This window comes from Podarcis vaucheri (assembly GCF_965113315.1).
Source record: "Podarcis vaucheri genome assembly, chromosome: 6".
Classification (NCBI taxonomy): domain Eukaryota; kingdom Metazoa; phylum Chordata; class Lepidosauria; order Squamata; family Lacertidae; genus Podarcis; species Podarcis vaucheri.
The window spans coordinates 46,278,476-46,293,560 of record NC_138764.1 but is presented as its reverse complement, the minus strand read 5'-3'; the positions used below and the strand labels follow the sequence as shown (position 1 = coordinate 46,293,560).

At 40.7% G+C, this 15,085-nt stretch overlaps 1 protein-coding gene across 6 annotated transcripts in view; it reads left to right on the top strand.

Annotated features, from left to right (window-relative positions):
• The window catches only part of NFIA (nuclear factor I A), a 445,480-nt gene that overhangs the window by 63,791 nt on the left and 366,604 nt on the right, over nucleotides 1-15,085 (top strand). The window contains exon 1 of one of the 6 annotated variants that reach the window (XM_082228758.1): nucleotides 11,082-11,104. The exons of the other annotated variants lie outside the window; for them this stretch is intronic. Coding sequence (XP_082084884.1) covers nucleotides 11,099-11,104 — 6 coding nt within the window. The 5' untranslated portion in view covers nucleotides 11,082-11,098. Of the gene's footprint in view, nucleotides 1-11,081; nucleotides 11,105-15,085 lie in introns of those variants that run through there. 6 annotated transcript variants of the gene reach the window in all.

Here is a 15,085-nt window from a genome sequence, read left to right as displayed (position 1 = left end):
TTTGCATTTTTAGAGTTATTATATGAGCACTACTCCAATAGGTGTCATTGTAAAGCTGGTGAACTCTGCATAAACCCCCCAAATATGCTGATGCTTCTCTCTGAAAAAGTAAAGTGAGTATTATATGATTGTTCAATCTGCTTCCTGCATCTTAGCAAATGTGATCTAACACATCACATGAGATTTTAAAGCGTTCTGCAGAAGTCTGATTAACAGCAAAGCGCTAGGAAAAAGCATAGTATGCCATTTAATTGCACTATGTACTACTGCCCAAGTAATTTTCTTGTGGGCTAAGCTTTACTTACCAGCTAGCCTTCCCATATATTATCCGTATACAACAAACCATGAAAATGTTGACATTGCTTTCAAAGAACTCAGGCAGCCTAACCATGAAGCTGACTAAAATTACATTCTTAAACTAGTTTAGCTGTATCAAGTTGGTTCGTATCCAAGGATTCAGTATCAAAAGTGGGAGAGGGTTTCTGTGAAAGTGCTTTCTTCTCAGTGGGTTTTCAAGGGGGCTGTGAACAAGAGCAAAAACGAGGGAGCCTTAGTTCCATCTTGGAATGGGTTTGGTGCAGTTGGCACACACAGTTAAGTCAGATTAGCTACATGATGAATTAATGATACTGTAGCTACACAATCCCCAGTTACCTGAAGTCACACAACCAGAAAAAGAAGCCCTGATTTAAAGAAACAAAAATGGTGCTGAGTTTACCTCAGCTCTTGAATAAGGGAACAGCTCTTGAATAAGGGTTACAATAATAATAAGACATCAGGGTTTGAGGATCATTTCCAAAAGTGAACATTCAAACAACAAATGGTTTACATTGCGAATATTGAGACCATTTAGAATTGTGGATCTTCACCCTTCTTTTAAAAATTGGCTTTTGGTGAAACCTTTCCACCTACCATAACAAGGCTTCTATGCGTATTGTTATTTTATCCGTTGAAACCATTTATGTATAAATTGATGTTTTAGGTACAATCAAATTTAGGTGCAATCAAAACAGAGTAGTGCAGAAATCTGGGTGGTGTCACATAACAATGTGAGAGAGATAAAAATAGAGGTGATCCAGAAGGGAATTATTTTTTCTAAAACCTTTGCAGTTGCAAAAAGTGCCTCCTTTTGGTTATTTCATAGGGGAGCTGTAAATCGTTGTGAGTTCCTGATAAAAAAAGAGGAGGTGATATTTTCCATGAACAAACATTCCCACCACAACCACACAGTAAATGGGAATGACTGTTAAACCTTGTTATATATATAAATACGGTGTAGAGTGCCTGGAGGCGGTTGGAGGTTGGATGGCGGCTAACAGATTGAGGTTGAATCCTGACAAGACAGAAGTACTGTTTTTGGGGGACAGGAGGCGGGCAGGTGTGGAGGATTCCCTGGTCCTGAATGGGGTAACTGTGCCCTTGAAGGACCAGGTGCGCAGCCTGGGAGTCATTTTGGACTCACAGCTGTCCATGGAGGCACAGGTCAAATCTGTATCCAGGGCAGCTGTTTACCAGCTCCATCTGGTACGCAGGCTGAGACCCTATCTGCCTGCGGACTGCCTCGCCAGAGTGGTGCATGCTCTGGTTATCTCCTGCTTGGATTACTGCAATGCACTCTACGTGGGGCTACCTTTGAAGGTGACCCGGAAACTACAACTAATCCAGAATGCGGCAGCTAGACTGGTGACTGGGAGCGGCCGCAGAGACCACATAACACCGGTCTTGAAAGACCTACATTGGCTCCCAGTACGTTTCCGAGCACAATTCAAAGTGTTGGTGCTGACCTTTAAAGCCCTAAACGGCCTTGGTCCAGTATACCTGAAGGAGCGTCTCCACCCCCATCGTTCTACCCGGACACTGAGGTCCAGCACCGAGGGCCTTCTGGCAGTTCCCTCACTGCGAGAAGCCAAGTTACAGGGAACCAGGCAGAGGGCCTTCTCGGCAGTGGCGCCTTCCCTGTGGAACACCCTCCCACCAGATGTCAAAGAGAACAACAACTACCAGGCTTTTAGAAGACATCTGAAGGCAGCCCTGTTTCGGGAAGCTTTTAATGTTTGATGTATTATAGTATTTTAATATTCTTTTGGAAGCCAGCCAGATGGGCAGGGTATAAATAATAAATAATAATTATTATTATTATTATAGTAGATGTTTCCTGAGTGGATAGCAGACTACAAATTAAGTGTTCTTTCCCACCATCAAGCTACAGTTTTCTCCCCGACAACTGGATACTAGTTTGTGCTACCTGTCTGAAATACACTTACCTGAATATGCCCTGTTGAACATTGTGGGACTTTCTTATAAATAAAGAAGCATAGGACTGCACCATAAAATTCCCAGTGGTAATTTCTAAATGGTGGTCAGAGTAACTGGAATGTGGAATGGGCTGATCAACTTACTGTAAAAGATAACAAACTACTTACTGTATGGAAGTTTTGAACTGAAGGGCAATATATATTTTTTTTTATTAAACTAGTTATCTCTGTTACACGTATATGTTGAAGGAAGTATGCAAAACTTCCAGGTGACAGGGAAGCATGGACAGGAAAACTTTTATTCAGCTGTCACACAAGCATATGGGCACGTATGCAGAGCTGGTGAACAAATAGACAAAAGAACATTTTTCTTGCGGTCCATTACAAACCTTTCCACAAATCATCTAAAGCAAGGAAACCACATTTGTCTGAAAAGTCATGAGAAAGTATGACAGGAAAGGGTTACTCTGTGTCATGTTCCTGTGAGGATGGGGGGTGGGGTGGAGAGAACTGTCTTAGGTTTACTATTGTCTGCAGGTTTGTCTCCGTGAGAACAGAAGGTTGAGCCCAAGGTGAAGTGTCAGGAGGAAAAATTGAGGGAATCATAGAGAAGATGGGCCTTGTACATAATTGATCTGACACAGCGCTGCCCACTCTATCATCATGGCTGAAGTATGGCTGGCCCCCTGTGCAATAATGCATGTGCATTTGACAGCACAAGACTCTGTGTATTAGGGGCTTGCTTTAATCAGGAAGGCTACTCTGCCTGTCAGCGCTGCCATATCGTTGTAAAAGTGAGAATGGGCTCCCAACCGGCAGGAAAAGCTCTGTCATCTTTAAACAAAAATGAAGTAAAAACAAAAACAAACCCGGGGGTGTGGGGGGAAGCACACATTTTCCAGAGGTGCTGGTATTTTATTCCTTCTTCTTTGTCGTATTATTTTTCCTGGTTTGTTTCTGCTTTAAACTGGGGCTGGGGGGGTAATTGCACTGGTACATAACTTTAATAACCTCAGTGATACAGAGTGCAATGAGTCCTGGGCTCAGTTTGAGCCAATGAAAACAGAACTGTCACAACTGCTACTTGAAATAACCAGTCTGAGAACATGACTGGAAGTGCGGTATATAAAATACCTACAATCAATAATAAATAAATTATTAAATACAGATAATTTAACCATGGAACATCAGTGATTGGGAAGGGGATAAGAGAAATTATGATTGTACAAATTAAAAAATTTCTTTCTCTCTCTTTTTTATTTAAAAAACGGAATTAACTCCATGCTGAACTCAGAGCATATATTTACAGATTACTTCACTGTAGAAGCATTTCATATTAACACCAAGTTGAGAGGCTACCCCAAGGTAAGTGATCAGATTAGCATCTGTTGAGATGACGCACAACTGTTTGCAGCAATTTCCAGAGCTAATCCAATTATGCAGAGGATTGAGGAGGACACTGGAATAAGGAAGATAAGCAAGGGAGGTCTCAGAGATAAAGCAAGCCAGTCAAGGACTTACATTCTCAAGCAAGTCTAATCAGGACGTCTGGCAAGTTAGAATAGGACAAGAGCTTACTGTAGGAGATATTTATTTCTGAATAGAAATTAGCCACTAGTTTCAAATTTTATTCCAGGTGCTGGATGGGGCAGGCTGATTGTGTAGGCCTATGCATATCTAGTCAGAAATTAAGCTGTGTTTCGTTCAGGTGGGTTTATCTCAAGGAAGTGTGCAGACCTTTCCCTAGCCTGATAATTTAATGGTGCATTAATACAATTCTAGAGAATCAACAATATCGGCCCAGGGCCCAGAGTTTAAGATGTTCACCAACTAACACATATCAAACCCAGCTCCATGACTTTACAAGTTATCATACTAGTCTGGATATCCCATGTTAGGTGGGCATTCCATGCATGACTACAGTACCATTGGGCATCTGCCGAGAATTCATGCTCAGCTAACTCACTGATCAAAGCAACACTAGATGAAGCAAGGCATACATTCTATGCACATTTATTTGCACTTCAAGACCCCCAAGCCACCCCCAGGAAAAATAGTCAAGGACAGAGAATTTAGGTTAATGTTAATAGGCAAAATTTAGGCCACAACTTTATTGGTTACAGAATGTGAGCGGTATTGGCTTACGCATTGGCTTCAACAGACTATATCTGACTCTTGCCCACCTTGCAGGAAGCCTGGAAGGGTAAACCACCAGTAGGGGGAGCCCCGCCGTTGCGGATTGATTCGAGCAGCCAGAGTGGTTTAAATTGGCCCAGCCACACACCCCAGCGCCCTGATTGGCCACCTGGCAAATGCTGTGGCTGAGTCACCCTCAGCGTTATGCGGGATGCTATCCCGCTCCCTGCCTGGAGGCCTGAGCACAACCAGGTCCCACTCAGAAGCGGAACCGATTTGCTGCATGCAAGAGACATTTGTTGTCAGGGTAGAGAATATGTCCCTTTGCGATCCATGTTTTGCCTGCGTGGTCTCCTTCACATGGAGAAGTTCACACACATACATTGGTATGCATGTAGGGCCCTTCCACATACCAGCCAGGTGTGCAAGTGACAGAGGATGCTAAAGTGCATGTCAGGATACAGTAACTACTGTCTGCCCTCAGGGAACGATGCAAACTGTAACGGTGTGAAGGTCTCTAACAGAGAAATTGCTGCACTGTTTCCAAATTGCAATTCCCAGGATTCTTTCAATAATGACAGTAGAACTGGTATGAAACAGAATTAGTTTTGTAAAGTAGATCTGCCCTCTACTGAGTATGAAGGAGTTATTGTAGAGTTCCTTAGTGCTTGCTTGATATATATCGAAAAGAACCAGATCTTCAGTGCATAGTTGTCCAACTCTCGTAAGTTCCCTGAATTGTTCAGAAGTTATTTCTTCAACAAAAACACTCTGCATATATCTAGCAACAAGTTTCACACTCTGAGGTCCCACTAGCGAGCAAATCCCAGGGCTCAGTTCCTCATCCATAGCTAACAGGAGCTGATACTTTGTTTCTTATCCAATCTTGATAGTAACCACAGAAGTTATTTATAATCCCCTGGCCACTTTGACTTACAACCTATCGGTCTCTGATTTTGCAATGTATCTCAACTCCTAATTGTTGCACAACATGACCCAAGCCTACTGTCCAAGCTATAGATTTGCCCCTATGGGAAATTTACATGGTTTCATCCCTGAAAATGCCAAATGCTATGGGACTTAAAGAGCAAGAGCTGAAAGTAATCAACCTTTCACAGACAGTTCAAGTCTTTAAATGGCATCATATATATTGAAAGAACAATACCTAGTATAAGAGAGCAATTTATACATTTTGGGTTGTATCCCCTGCTACTCAGAGTAGACCCACTGACATTAATGTACCCAAGTTAGCAATGTCTAGTAATGTTGATGGGTCTACTCTTAGGACTAGAATTGTGATAATCAACTTTCGGTTGCTTGCTAACCATTTTCACTCCTATTCTGCCCTTTGATGGTAAAGATCAACTACATCTGTGTTAAAGTGGCTGGTTAACAATATTAATCCACTACAGTTCATGCATGAATCTATTTATACAAAATAATATGTATAAAAATACCAACAAAATAATATGCATATTCTTGCTATATACTGGATAAAACTAGATAAACAAAACAGCAAATCAACTAACATTTTCTAATTTAATTGGTTAGGTGTGCTTGATTCAGTAACATTTTATTCCATCACAAATGAGACCTAGTGGAATTTGTCTGAAGGGCATAGGTGCCTTTGATCACAGATTATCATTTTTATAAAGATTAAGTTCTTTATTTTGGAAAAATCAACATTTGGCCTGAATGAAATCTCTCATTGCAGGATTTGTTTTTAAAGTAAATCCTATTAAATCCTGTTTGCTTTGAAAAATATGAATTTATATTCTCACAGTTCCAATCTTGTACAACATTCCTAATTTTGGATACTATTATATTTAGAGTAAACAGTGCCAGTTCTCCCATTAGGCAATATCTTTGACCTTTGGCTCAGGTGGCAGATCATGAGGGGTGGCAGATGAGTATCCCTGGACTGTCTGCTGCTGCAAGGCCAAGCCCTAACATTAAACAGAGTGAGGCAGCAGAGTGTGATGAATGGTTTTGGAATGACGCCTGCCTGTACCCACTAGGCTAGTTTGCTGCCCTCAGGAGGACAATGTCCCATCACTAGTGTCAAAGTAAAATTCAACTCCCAGTCCAATCATCTTTTGTATCTGAAACTTGCCCTGTGCCTCAGGCAGCAAAATATGTTAGGCTGACCCTGGCCACTGCCTCTGGCCACTCACAAATGGTTGCCTGCCACCACCACTAGCACACAAACCCCTTCTCCTTCAGGCCTAGCCATTGTTCCAGCTTCAGGGCACATTAATATGTGTCAACTAAACTTCCATCCAAGCCACGCTTTCATGGAAATCAGTCTTCAACTTTATTGGTAAATTGAACACAACTTCAAATTTGCAAACAAATTACAAATGCAGATTACCAAATACAGTGGTACCTCAGTTCTCGAATGTCTCCGCTGACAAACGTTTCAGAACCCGAACGCCAAAAACTCAGAAGTAAATGCTTCCGTTTTCGAATGTGCCTCGAAAGTCGAACGACTTCCACTGGGTGTTTTTCAATTTTCTCAATTGAATTTGTAGACAGCACTTGGTGCCTCGGTTTTTGAACATTTCAGAACTCAAACGGTTTTCTGAAATGGATTATGTTTGAGAATCAAGGTACCACTGTACTTAGCTTAAAAAACGGAATGAATAGGAAGTATCTGACTAGGATAAAAATGGTGGTATGGAAGAGGTAAAAAGATAACAAAAGACCAGGCCCTCCAGGCTGCAACTCAGAGTGGCAGAGAACAGGACAGAACGAGACTTTTCTTCGTCTGCAGCATTGGACATTCTACATAGGAATAGCTGATCAATGCATGATAATAAGGCATGATCAGTTGATTGACAATGGGAAAAGAAAACAGTTCTAAATGCAGAGAGCAGGGGCAATATAACAAATAAAACAATCCCCATTTGGGACAGAACAGCAGCTGCTGCCTAAATCCTAAAAATGCTAAGTGGCATTCCTGCAGGTGGATTCCTCAAGGTTGCCAGTGCTTTTAGTCTGAGAAAAGGTGCTTCCTCAGAGTGAAGCACTGTGTGTGGGGTGGCAGTTCTACAGTTCTCTACTTCAACATTTTAAATAGCATTTATTTGCCATAACAATCCATAATGAGACCACAGAAGGGGAGGATTACAGCTCCCTTACCCTATGCCACAATTCTGATGCAGATCAGTAGCTGCTTATGGCTGCTACTAATTTCATTAATATCATAACTTCCAGTTTGGGTCCTAAATTTGGGGAAGAGGGCAGATGAGTAAAACCAGTGTCCAGAAATGACTTCCAGTTGAAAGTTGTCTCAGGTTGTTATGGGTGTGGCTTTTACAAATAGGAATGTTTATATCCAAACCTACCCACTCCCAAGGGAAGTGGGTGGCGCTGTGGGTAAAACCTCAGCACCTAGGACTTGCCAATCGCATGGTCGGCGGTTCAAATCCCCGCGGCGGGGTGCGCTCCCGTCGTTCGGTCCCAGCACCTCCCAACCTAGCAGTTTGAAAGCACCCCCGGGTGCAAGTAGATAAATAGGGACCGCTTACCAGCGGGAAGGTAAACGGCATTCCATGTGCTGCGCTGTCTCGCCAGATGCAGCTTGTCACACTGGCCACGTGACCCGGAAGTGTCTGCGGACAGCGCTGGCTCCCGGCCTATAGAGTGAGATGAGCGCACAACCCTAGAGTCTGACAAGACTGGCTCATACGGGCAGGGGTACCTTTACCCACTCCCAAATTCCAAAATTCAGCAGGAGCCCTACTTTAAGGGGATGCAGAATATGAAATGTAAAGTGCTGAGTCTGGAAAGCTTTTATTTCCTTATTGATTGATTTTATTTCCTTACTTAAACAACAAACATTGAAATGTACTTGTTTGAGGTGCCCCTCAGTGTTGACTTTCAAACAAAATATATAGCAAAAAATCATGTCTGTACAGTTTCATAATTTCATTTCATTCCAATGCTGGTCTCCTGAAAACAAGGGAGAAATATATTTTTTGTGCTATATGGCGAATCTGTGCCCCCCCCCCAACACTGACTAGGTTGATGACATTTGGAGCCCAATAGTACTTGGGTGGCCAAAGATTCCTCATCCCTGATTTAGACGTGCTGATAAAAGTTACCTTTAATAACAAGTACTGTAGTGAAGACAGTTGTCAGTAAAAATGAGAGAGATTATTTTCTGTACCTTTATATCATTTGATTATCATGTTGGTTTCTGTAACAATACCACCTGAAGCTACAGTTCAATATATATTTACATGAGAAAACTGCATGGGGCTTACTTCCAAGCAAATACTCATAGATGCTTTAAGATTTATTTGGAATGTAAATTACTGCCACTTCACACATCAGTCCATATTAATTTTAAACATATCATATGTTATTCTGCTGTTCTGATATCTACACTGGTTATTCTGCTCTCATCATGATGTCTAGCAAATAAACTTTGCAGGAGTCTTCAGTGATATTCATTTTAGAGAGTATCCAAAAGTCTCTGGCAGACAAGGGTTAACAGTCTCGGTCTTCCCTCTTTGTGCAGACATGAATAAATTAGCATCCTGAGTGTAGAACATTCCCTTTTACAGTAGGTGGTGTTCTTGTTACACTTTCATACATGGCAGGCTAATTAACTATCTGAAAGAGAACATCGTTAAATTATTTCTCCTACCTCTGCTTAAAACATTTCAACGTTTTAATGTGCCCAAGCAATTCAATTATATTTAAAATGAATAGCTTAACCACAGTTTTCTTCTATAATGACATTCAGAACAGAGTTCACACTTTACTCTGGACACAGACAAAATTTTATAGAAGGGTGGGGGAGCCTATATTTGAGTCATTATATTTAGCTAACATTTTCAAACTCACAGATGGGTTTTTTTCGTGTTCCGAAGGTGTTTGATGGTTGCAAAAATATTCTTTCCCATGGATGTACAATCTCTACTTTGAAAGAAAAGAAATGACAAGATATTTGGAGTTGCATTCTTTTTTCCCTTCTGAAAGTATATTGCAAGCATTCTTAGTGCTTTTGGAAGAAAAAACATACAAAGGCTCCTTGTTTCCTGCCTAGTCAAAATATCTGAAGTTAAAGCACCAGTGAGACAAAATGGGATAGTAATTATTCTTTCTTTCTTTCTTTCTTTCTTTCTTTCTTTCTTTCTTTCTATCCGCAGATCTCCGGGAGGTTCACAACATAAAAATGCAACATAAAAGCACAAAATATGTGATAGAAACAAGAACAAAAAACCCTACAAACCAGTAACCCCTCCCTCCCCCTTCAATGCTAAGTATTATCACATTGTGGTGCTTCATTAATGTTATCAACAACAGAGTACATTATGGCTAGCTTGTATAGTAACATGGTTTTAATTTCAATTTTGCATCTGTAGCAAAAGGGAAACACACAACATACACATACTCCCTTTGTATCACACACATGAAATGGGGATGGACTTAAAAAATTAATGGGACACGAATTAAAACAAGCAAATTTAATGGTTGCTTTTTCATGCTTACAGCTACCTGTGGAACTCCTTGCCAAGGGACAGTATGAAGCAAAGTAGGATAAATGCCTTCAAAACTTCTGCATATCCCTCCAAAGCATTTTGGAGCAAAGGCAGCAGCAGGGGCTGGAACTGAGGAACACGCCTTCAATTATTTGTATGATACCAATGACGTGTGGCATTTAAATCACTTTCAAAAAAATTTAAGTACTTCCGTATTGGGTCAGCATAGCCTTGTGTTTATATAACTCCAAACCAACATATATGTATAACAAATATATATATAAGTGGCTGTGCATTATAGAAGTCTGAGCAAGTCCCACACACCCCTCACAAACACAGCACCCTGGTCTAAAAAACACACCCTAGAAGAAGTTTGCCTGGGGAGAGGAACAGTGGTGCTTCTCTTCCAGTATTTTATATCACAACACCCCTGTGGGGTGGGCCATGTTGAGAAATAGTAACTGCAGCAAAGCATCTCTGCGAGGCACAGGCCAGGTGTTAAAACTTTCCAGTAGTCCAAGCCCTAGAGGGGGACCACAACCATGCATGTATCCCTCCCTGTAAACCCACAACCGCACCGCACGCCACAAATACCCAAACACCCGACAACACACACCCTTCGAAACCCCAGGCATTGAAACACCCACACCACCGCTCAGCAATGGAACAGGTCACCTCTGTACAGTGGCGTAGCGTGGGTTGTCAGCACCCGGGGCAAGGCAAGTAATTTGCGCCCCCTAACCCGTGGATTTGCGCCCCCTAACCCCCTGCCTCTGTACCAGGGATGCTTCAAAAGTGAGCCTGGGAAGCTGGGCTGATTCTAATGATTACATAATCTGAGGACGAAATAACCTTCTGTGATATATTTCCAGGCTTTTACGGCCTACTTCAGTGCCGTGAGGCTGCCTGTCGCCTGACACATCCAAAATGGCCTCTCTCTCGCCTCCTTGGCCTGCTCTGCCCTTTACCCTCAGGGATTGTGGGCTTTGGTTTTGGCCTTCTGCCTAGGCTAGGAAGCCCGTTGTATTTGGCTTCTGCCTCTGTTCTGCTGAGGGTATGAGGAGAGGCAGCCGCGTTGGTGCCGGCGTCAGAGAAGGGGCCCAGGCCGGATTCAATGCCACAAAGGCCCACAGCCAGCAATTTTGTGGCAGAAAGAATTATTCGAGGAGTTTGCGAAGGGGGACAGAGACTCTGCGCAGAACACCAGGCACTTAAATGCAGGTAGACTTGGACTTTTAAAGTTATTTAAGTATATTAAATAGGAACACAGTTGATTTATTATTAGTGCATAGCCTGGCATGGTTGTGGCCTAGTCATTCTGCAAGGCCGAGGCCTAGTGATAAGGCAGAGCCACTAGTGGGGTCTTTTTGTTGGAAACAGGGATATACAGAAAAACCACAAAGGGATCAAGATTTATCTGCTGTTCCTCCTTTGGCAAAATATTTACTTGAAAAGTGTAATTGTTGAACGGTGTGTTAGCAAGTGTTAGCAAGATTTCAAAACAAACCATGCACCAACAGAGCATTTCACCACACACACACACCCCTCTGCTGATGAACTAACAACACATTACATTAAATGCATAGTGTGAAGAGCCATAAGCAGTGTTTTTAAATTAGTATGGGGGGGGGGAGAGAGATTTTCATTACACATGAAGTTCACAGAGAGGTCCCAACTGCAGTCCCTCAAAATCAGTCCTTTTACAGAAAAAAAGGTTCCCAGTAACACTGCTAATGTACAGCTACTGTATATGCTTAGAAGTCTCCTGTCATCATTCTATACACTCATATAAGATATAAGTTTATTTCAATTCCAAAGTATCTGTGGCACAGTTAGTACAAATCACTCTTTTCGTTTGCTTAGTATTGGTCTGCCTTGAAGGAGTTCAACAAAGGGCATCGAAAACTGATAAACTATCAATAGAAGCTGGAAAAATTAGCAGTTGCCACTAGTAATTCTCAGTTAAGGCTATTAAAACAGCAAATAGTCATATACTAGATACAACAGAAAAAGCAAATGTAGTATTCATCCTTTTGGGGGGGGGCTCAAGTTCTCTTTTCTGTACATAAGGTTAATTAATAACATGCAGAAGCTCATAGTTTATGTAGGAAAATATTGTAGACATTTATTAGTATGCTAATAGAGAGCTACCTTCATCAAATTAAATAACAGACAGCAATGTTGTATCAGATAGGATAACTGAGTTATCTTCTATTTACTGACAGGCAGATTCTGGAAACCATACAGATTTGCTTTTGTAGTACTTTCAGTGTGTCTGAACAAAATATCCTATTTCTCTTCTTTCCCTTAGCTGGTATTTCCTTTCAGTTACATCCCTTTCATCTGTAGCCATAAGACAGGCCTAATACTAGGTGGCCCTAGGCAGCAGATGTTTGTAGTGGTGATGAATAAAAAGTTACTGTTTTGGGTTGGTATATTTGTTTGTTTGTCTTCATTCACAATAATCATTTACTTGGAAACAATAGCAGTAGAAATAGCACGGAGAAGCCATATTGGTCTGTGTTAGCTGGGTGGGTCATATAGCGACCAGAGCAAATTCTGTCATGCAGAAGGATGTTGTGAAGATTCACTTGATCTGAAAGTTTGCTCACTTCCATGTAGTCTTGTTTACATGTGTCTTGATTTCTTGGTCATGGAATCTCTTTAGTATAGACTCTTTGCCTCAGTTTTTCCTATCTATAAAATGGGTAAATGTTTTCTAAATGCTCACTTTAATAATATACTGCCCATATGTGTCTTTGACATATAACTTGGCATGGAGTATGCAATGACAATTTCTTATTTCTTACTTTGTGCTTCTGATATCATTTGAGCCTGAGTTCTCTTAGGGTGATATATTGGACTTGTTGCATCATATAGTGCTTGATGGGATGGGAAAAATGGATCCTTTGGAACAGATAACATGCCTACTGCAAACTCACTATTCTACACTGAGTCTACTGAGTGCTTGCTAGACCTTATCTGGAGTAAAGTATTTAATTTTTAGGAACACAAGTATTTATGTTTATGGTGTGGGCATCAGAAATTTCAAGCTGCAAAATTCTGTTTTTCCTTATAGATCCTTAGAATGTATTTATGATAAGTTAAAAACATGTCAATATTTGCCATTTTTTAGACTGTTTTCAGTATTACAATAACGGTCCACTGAAAATATCTCAAGATGCTGAGGATACTATTTTAATACACATGACATATGCACACTAAAAACATCAGATTCTCTTGCGGTTCTTTGGTGGCCTTCTTTTCAAACTGTCCTTTGTCACTGAAAAGTGAAGCCTTGCTTTATTATCAGTTCTGTAGGGTTGTATTACACCCTTTGGCTATGCCAAGTTCACACGTTTTCTTCTTACTGTAATCCCTCAGAGGTCACAGTAAAGGTCAGGGTAGAACATAAATGATACTTTGTGGTCTAACATTCACACAGTAATCAACTCATAAATCTGTGGTCTAACATTCACACAGTAATCAACTCATAAATCCTGGTCATACTGTAATGAGAGTGTAATGATAAGGAAATGTAGAGACTGAGTCTTCATGAAGGAATAATGCTGAAAAGATAAGTAAGCAATTAATAGATAGGTAGCCGTGTTGGTCTGCCATAGTCAAAATAAAAAAATTCTTTCCAGTAGCACCTTAAAGACCAACTAAGTTAGTTCTTGGTATGAGCTTTCGTGTGCATGCACACGAAAGCTCATACCAAGAACTAACTTAGTTGGTCTTTAAGGTGCTACTGGAAAGAATTTTTTTATTTAAGCAATTAATGTTATTGTTAAATGTACTGCAAGTTGGGGAAAGCATTCTTATTTCTCTGTTTTAGTATTTCTCTGTTTCTAATATTTGGCAAGTATCCGTCTGAGTGACTATATTAATGTGAAAATAAAAAAATTCCTTCCAGTAGCACCTTAAAGACCAACTAAGTTAGTTCTTGGTATGAGCTTTCGTGTGCATGCACACTTCTTCACCTTCTCACTATATAGAAGGATCTGGCAACTTCTGTTTCAGTGTATCTGAAGAAGTGTGCATGCACACGAAAGCTCATACCAAGAACTAACTTAGTTGGTCTTTAAGGTGCTACTGGAAGGAATTTTTTTATTTTGACTATGGCAGACCAACAGGGCTACCTATCTGTAACTATATTAATGTGAGCATATTAATTTATTGGTCATACCTAAAAACATATTATTGTTTGGAAAATGGCATTTGATGAAAGGACTCTTTTTCAGTGGTAGAGCACATGCTTAGCATGAAGAAGGTCTCTGGTTCAATCCTGGACATCTCCTGTTAGGCAGTGGAAGGTTCAAATTCAAAACCCTAGAGAGCTGCTTCCAGTCATATAGACAATGCTGCATGAGATGGAGCAATGGTCTGACTTGGTACAAGGCAGCTCCTTATGAAAATGACTTTCTATTCACAAGTAATGAGTGATTCCCCATATATGGCTGTCATGTATTAGTTCCTCGATAAAACACATCAAATCTCCCATTTATAGCTGAATGGAATGAGCACAACCATCTTTCATGAGAACTTGCAGGGAAACCTGGGTAAGAACAAACATTTAACAACCATCAAACTCAACCATCACAATTTTTATTTTATCTAAAATATACATCCTACGCTGTTTCCAGAAAGTAAGCTTTTCTTATTAACAAACTCAGTTTGTCTGAAATGTTTAATTAGTCACCTAATGATCTTTAAGATCATCTGCATTCACCCTTTAACATCTTTCTGCTTGTGATGTTTGGAGGGCAAGGGTACCAACCCTTGGCTATGTTACAACTTCATACCCTTAAACTCAACAGATCTTTCACTTGAGCAAATATTCCATGTTTTGTGGCATTATTTTATTCAGGATAAGTTAGAGTAAACCAGTGGAATGTGGTTATTTGTGGTCAGTTACATGCTTTTGACTGCTGTGATGGATTCTAAGTTCAATTTGATAGGATATTTACATTTACATTAATCTTTCAATATATATCTATATTCAATTAGCTGGTGTATGAAATATTATGAGAGAGGCAGGCCCCTCTCTGTGTACTATATGAACCCTCCCTCCCTGTTCATAGGTATGAAAACTTGTGATAAATACATGCTAACGAATCTTGGCTAAAAATGGATGGTAGGCGAATGTTTCCCATATGCTTTCACCTTTCCTGTAGTGCCTCTTATGTCAGTCCAGTCTCC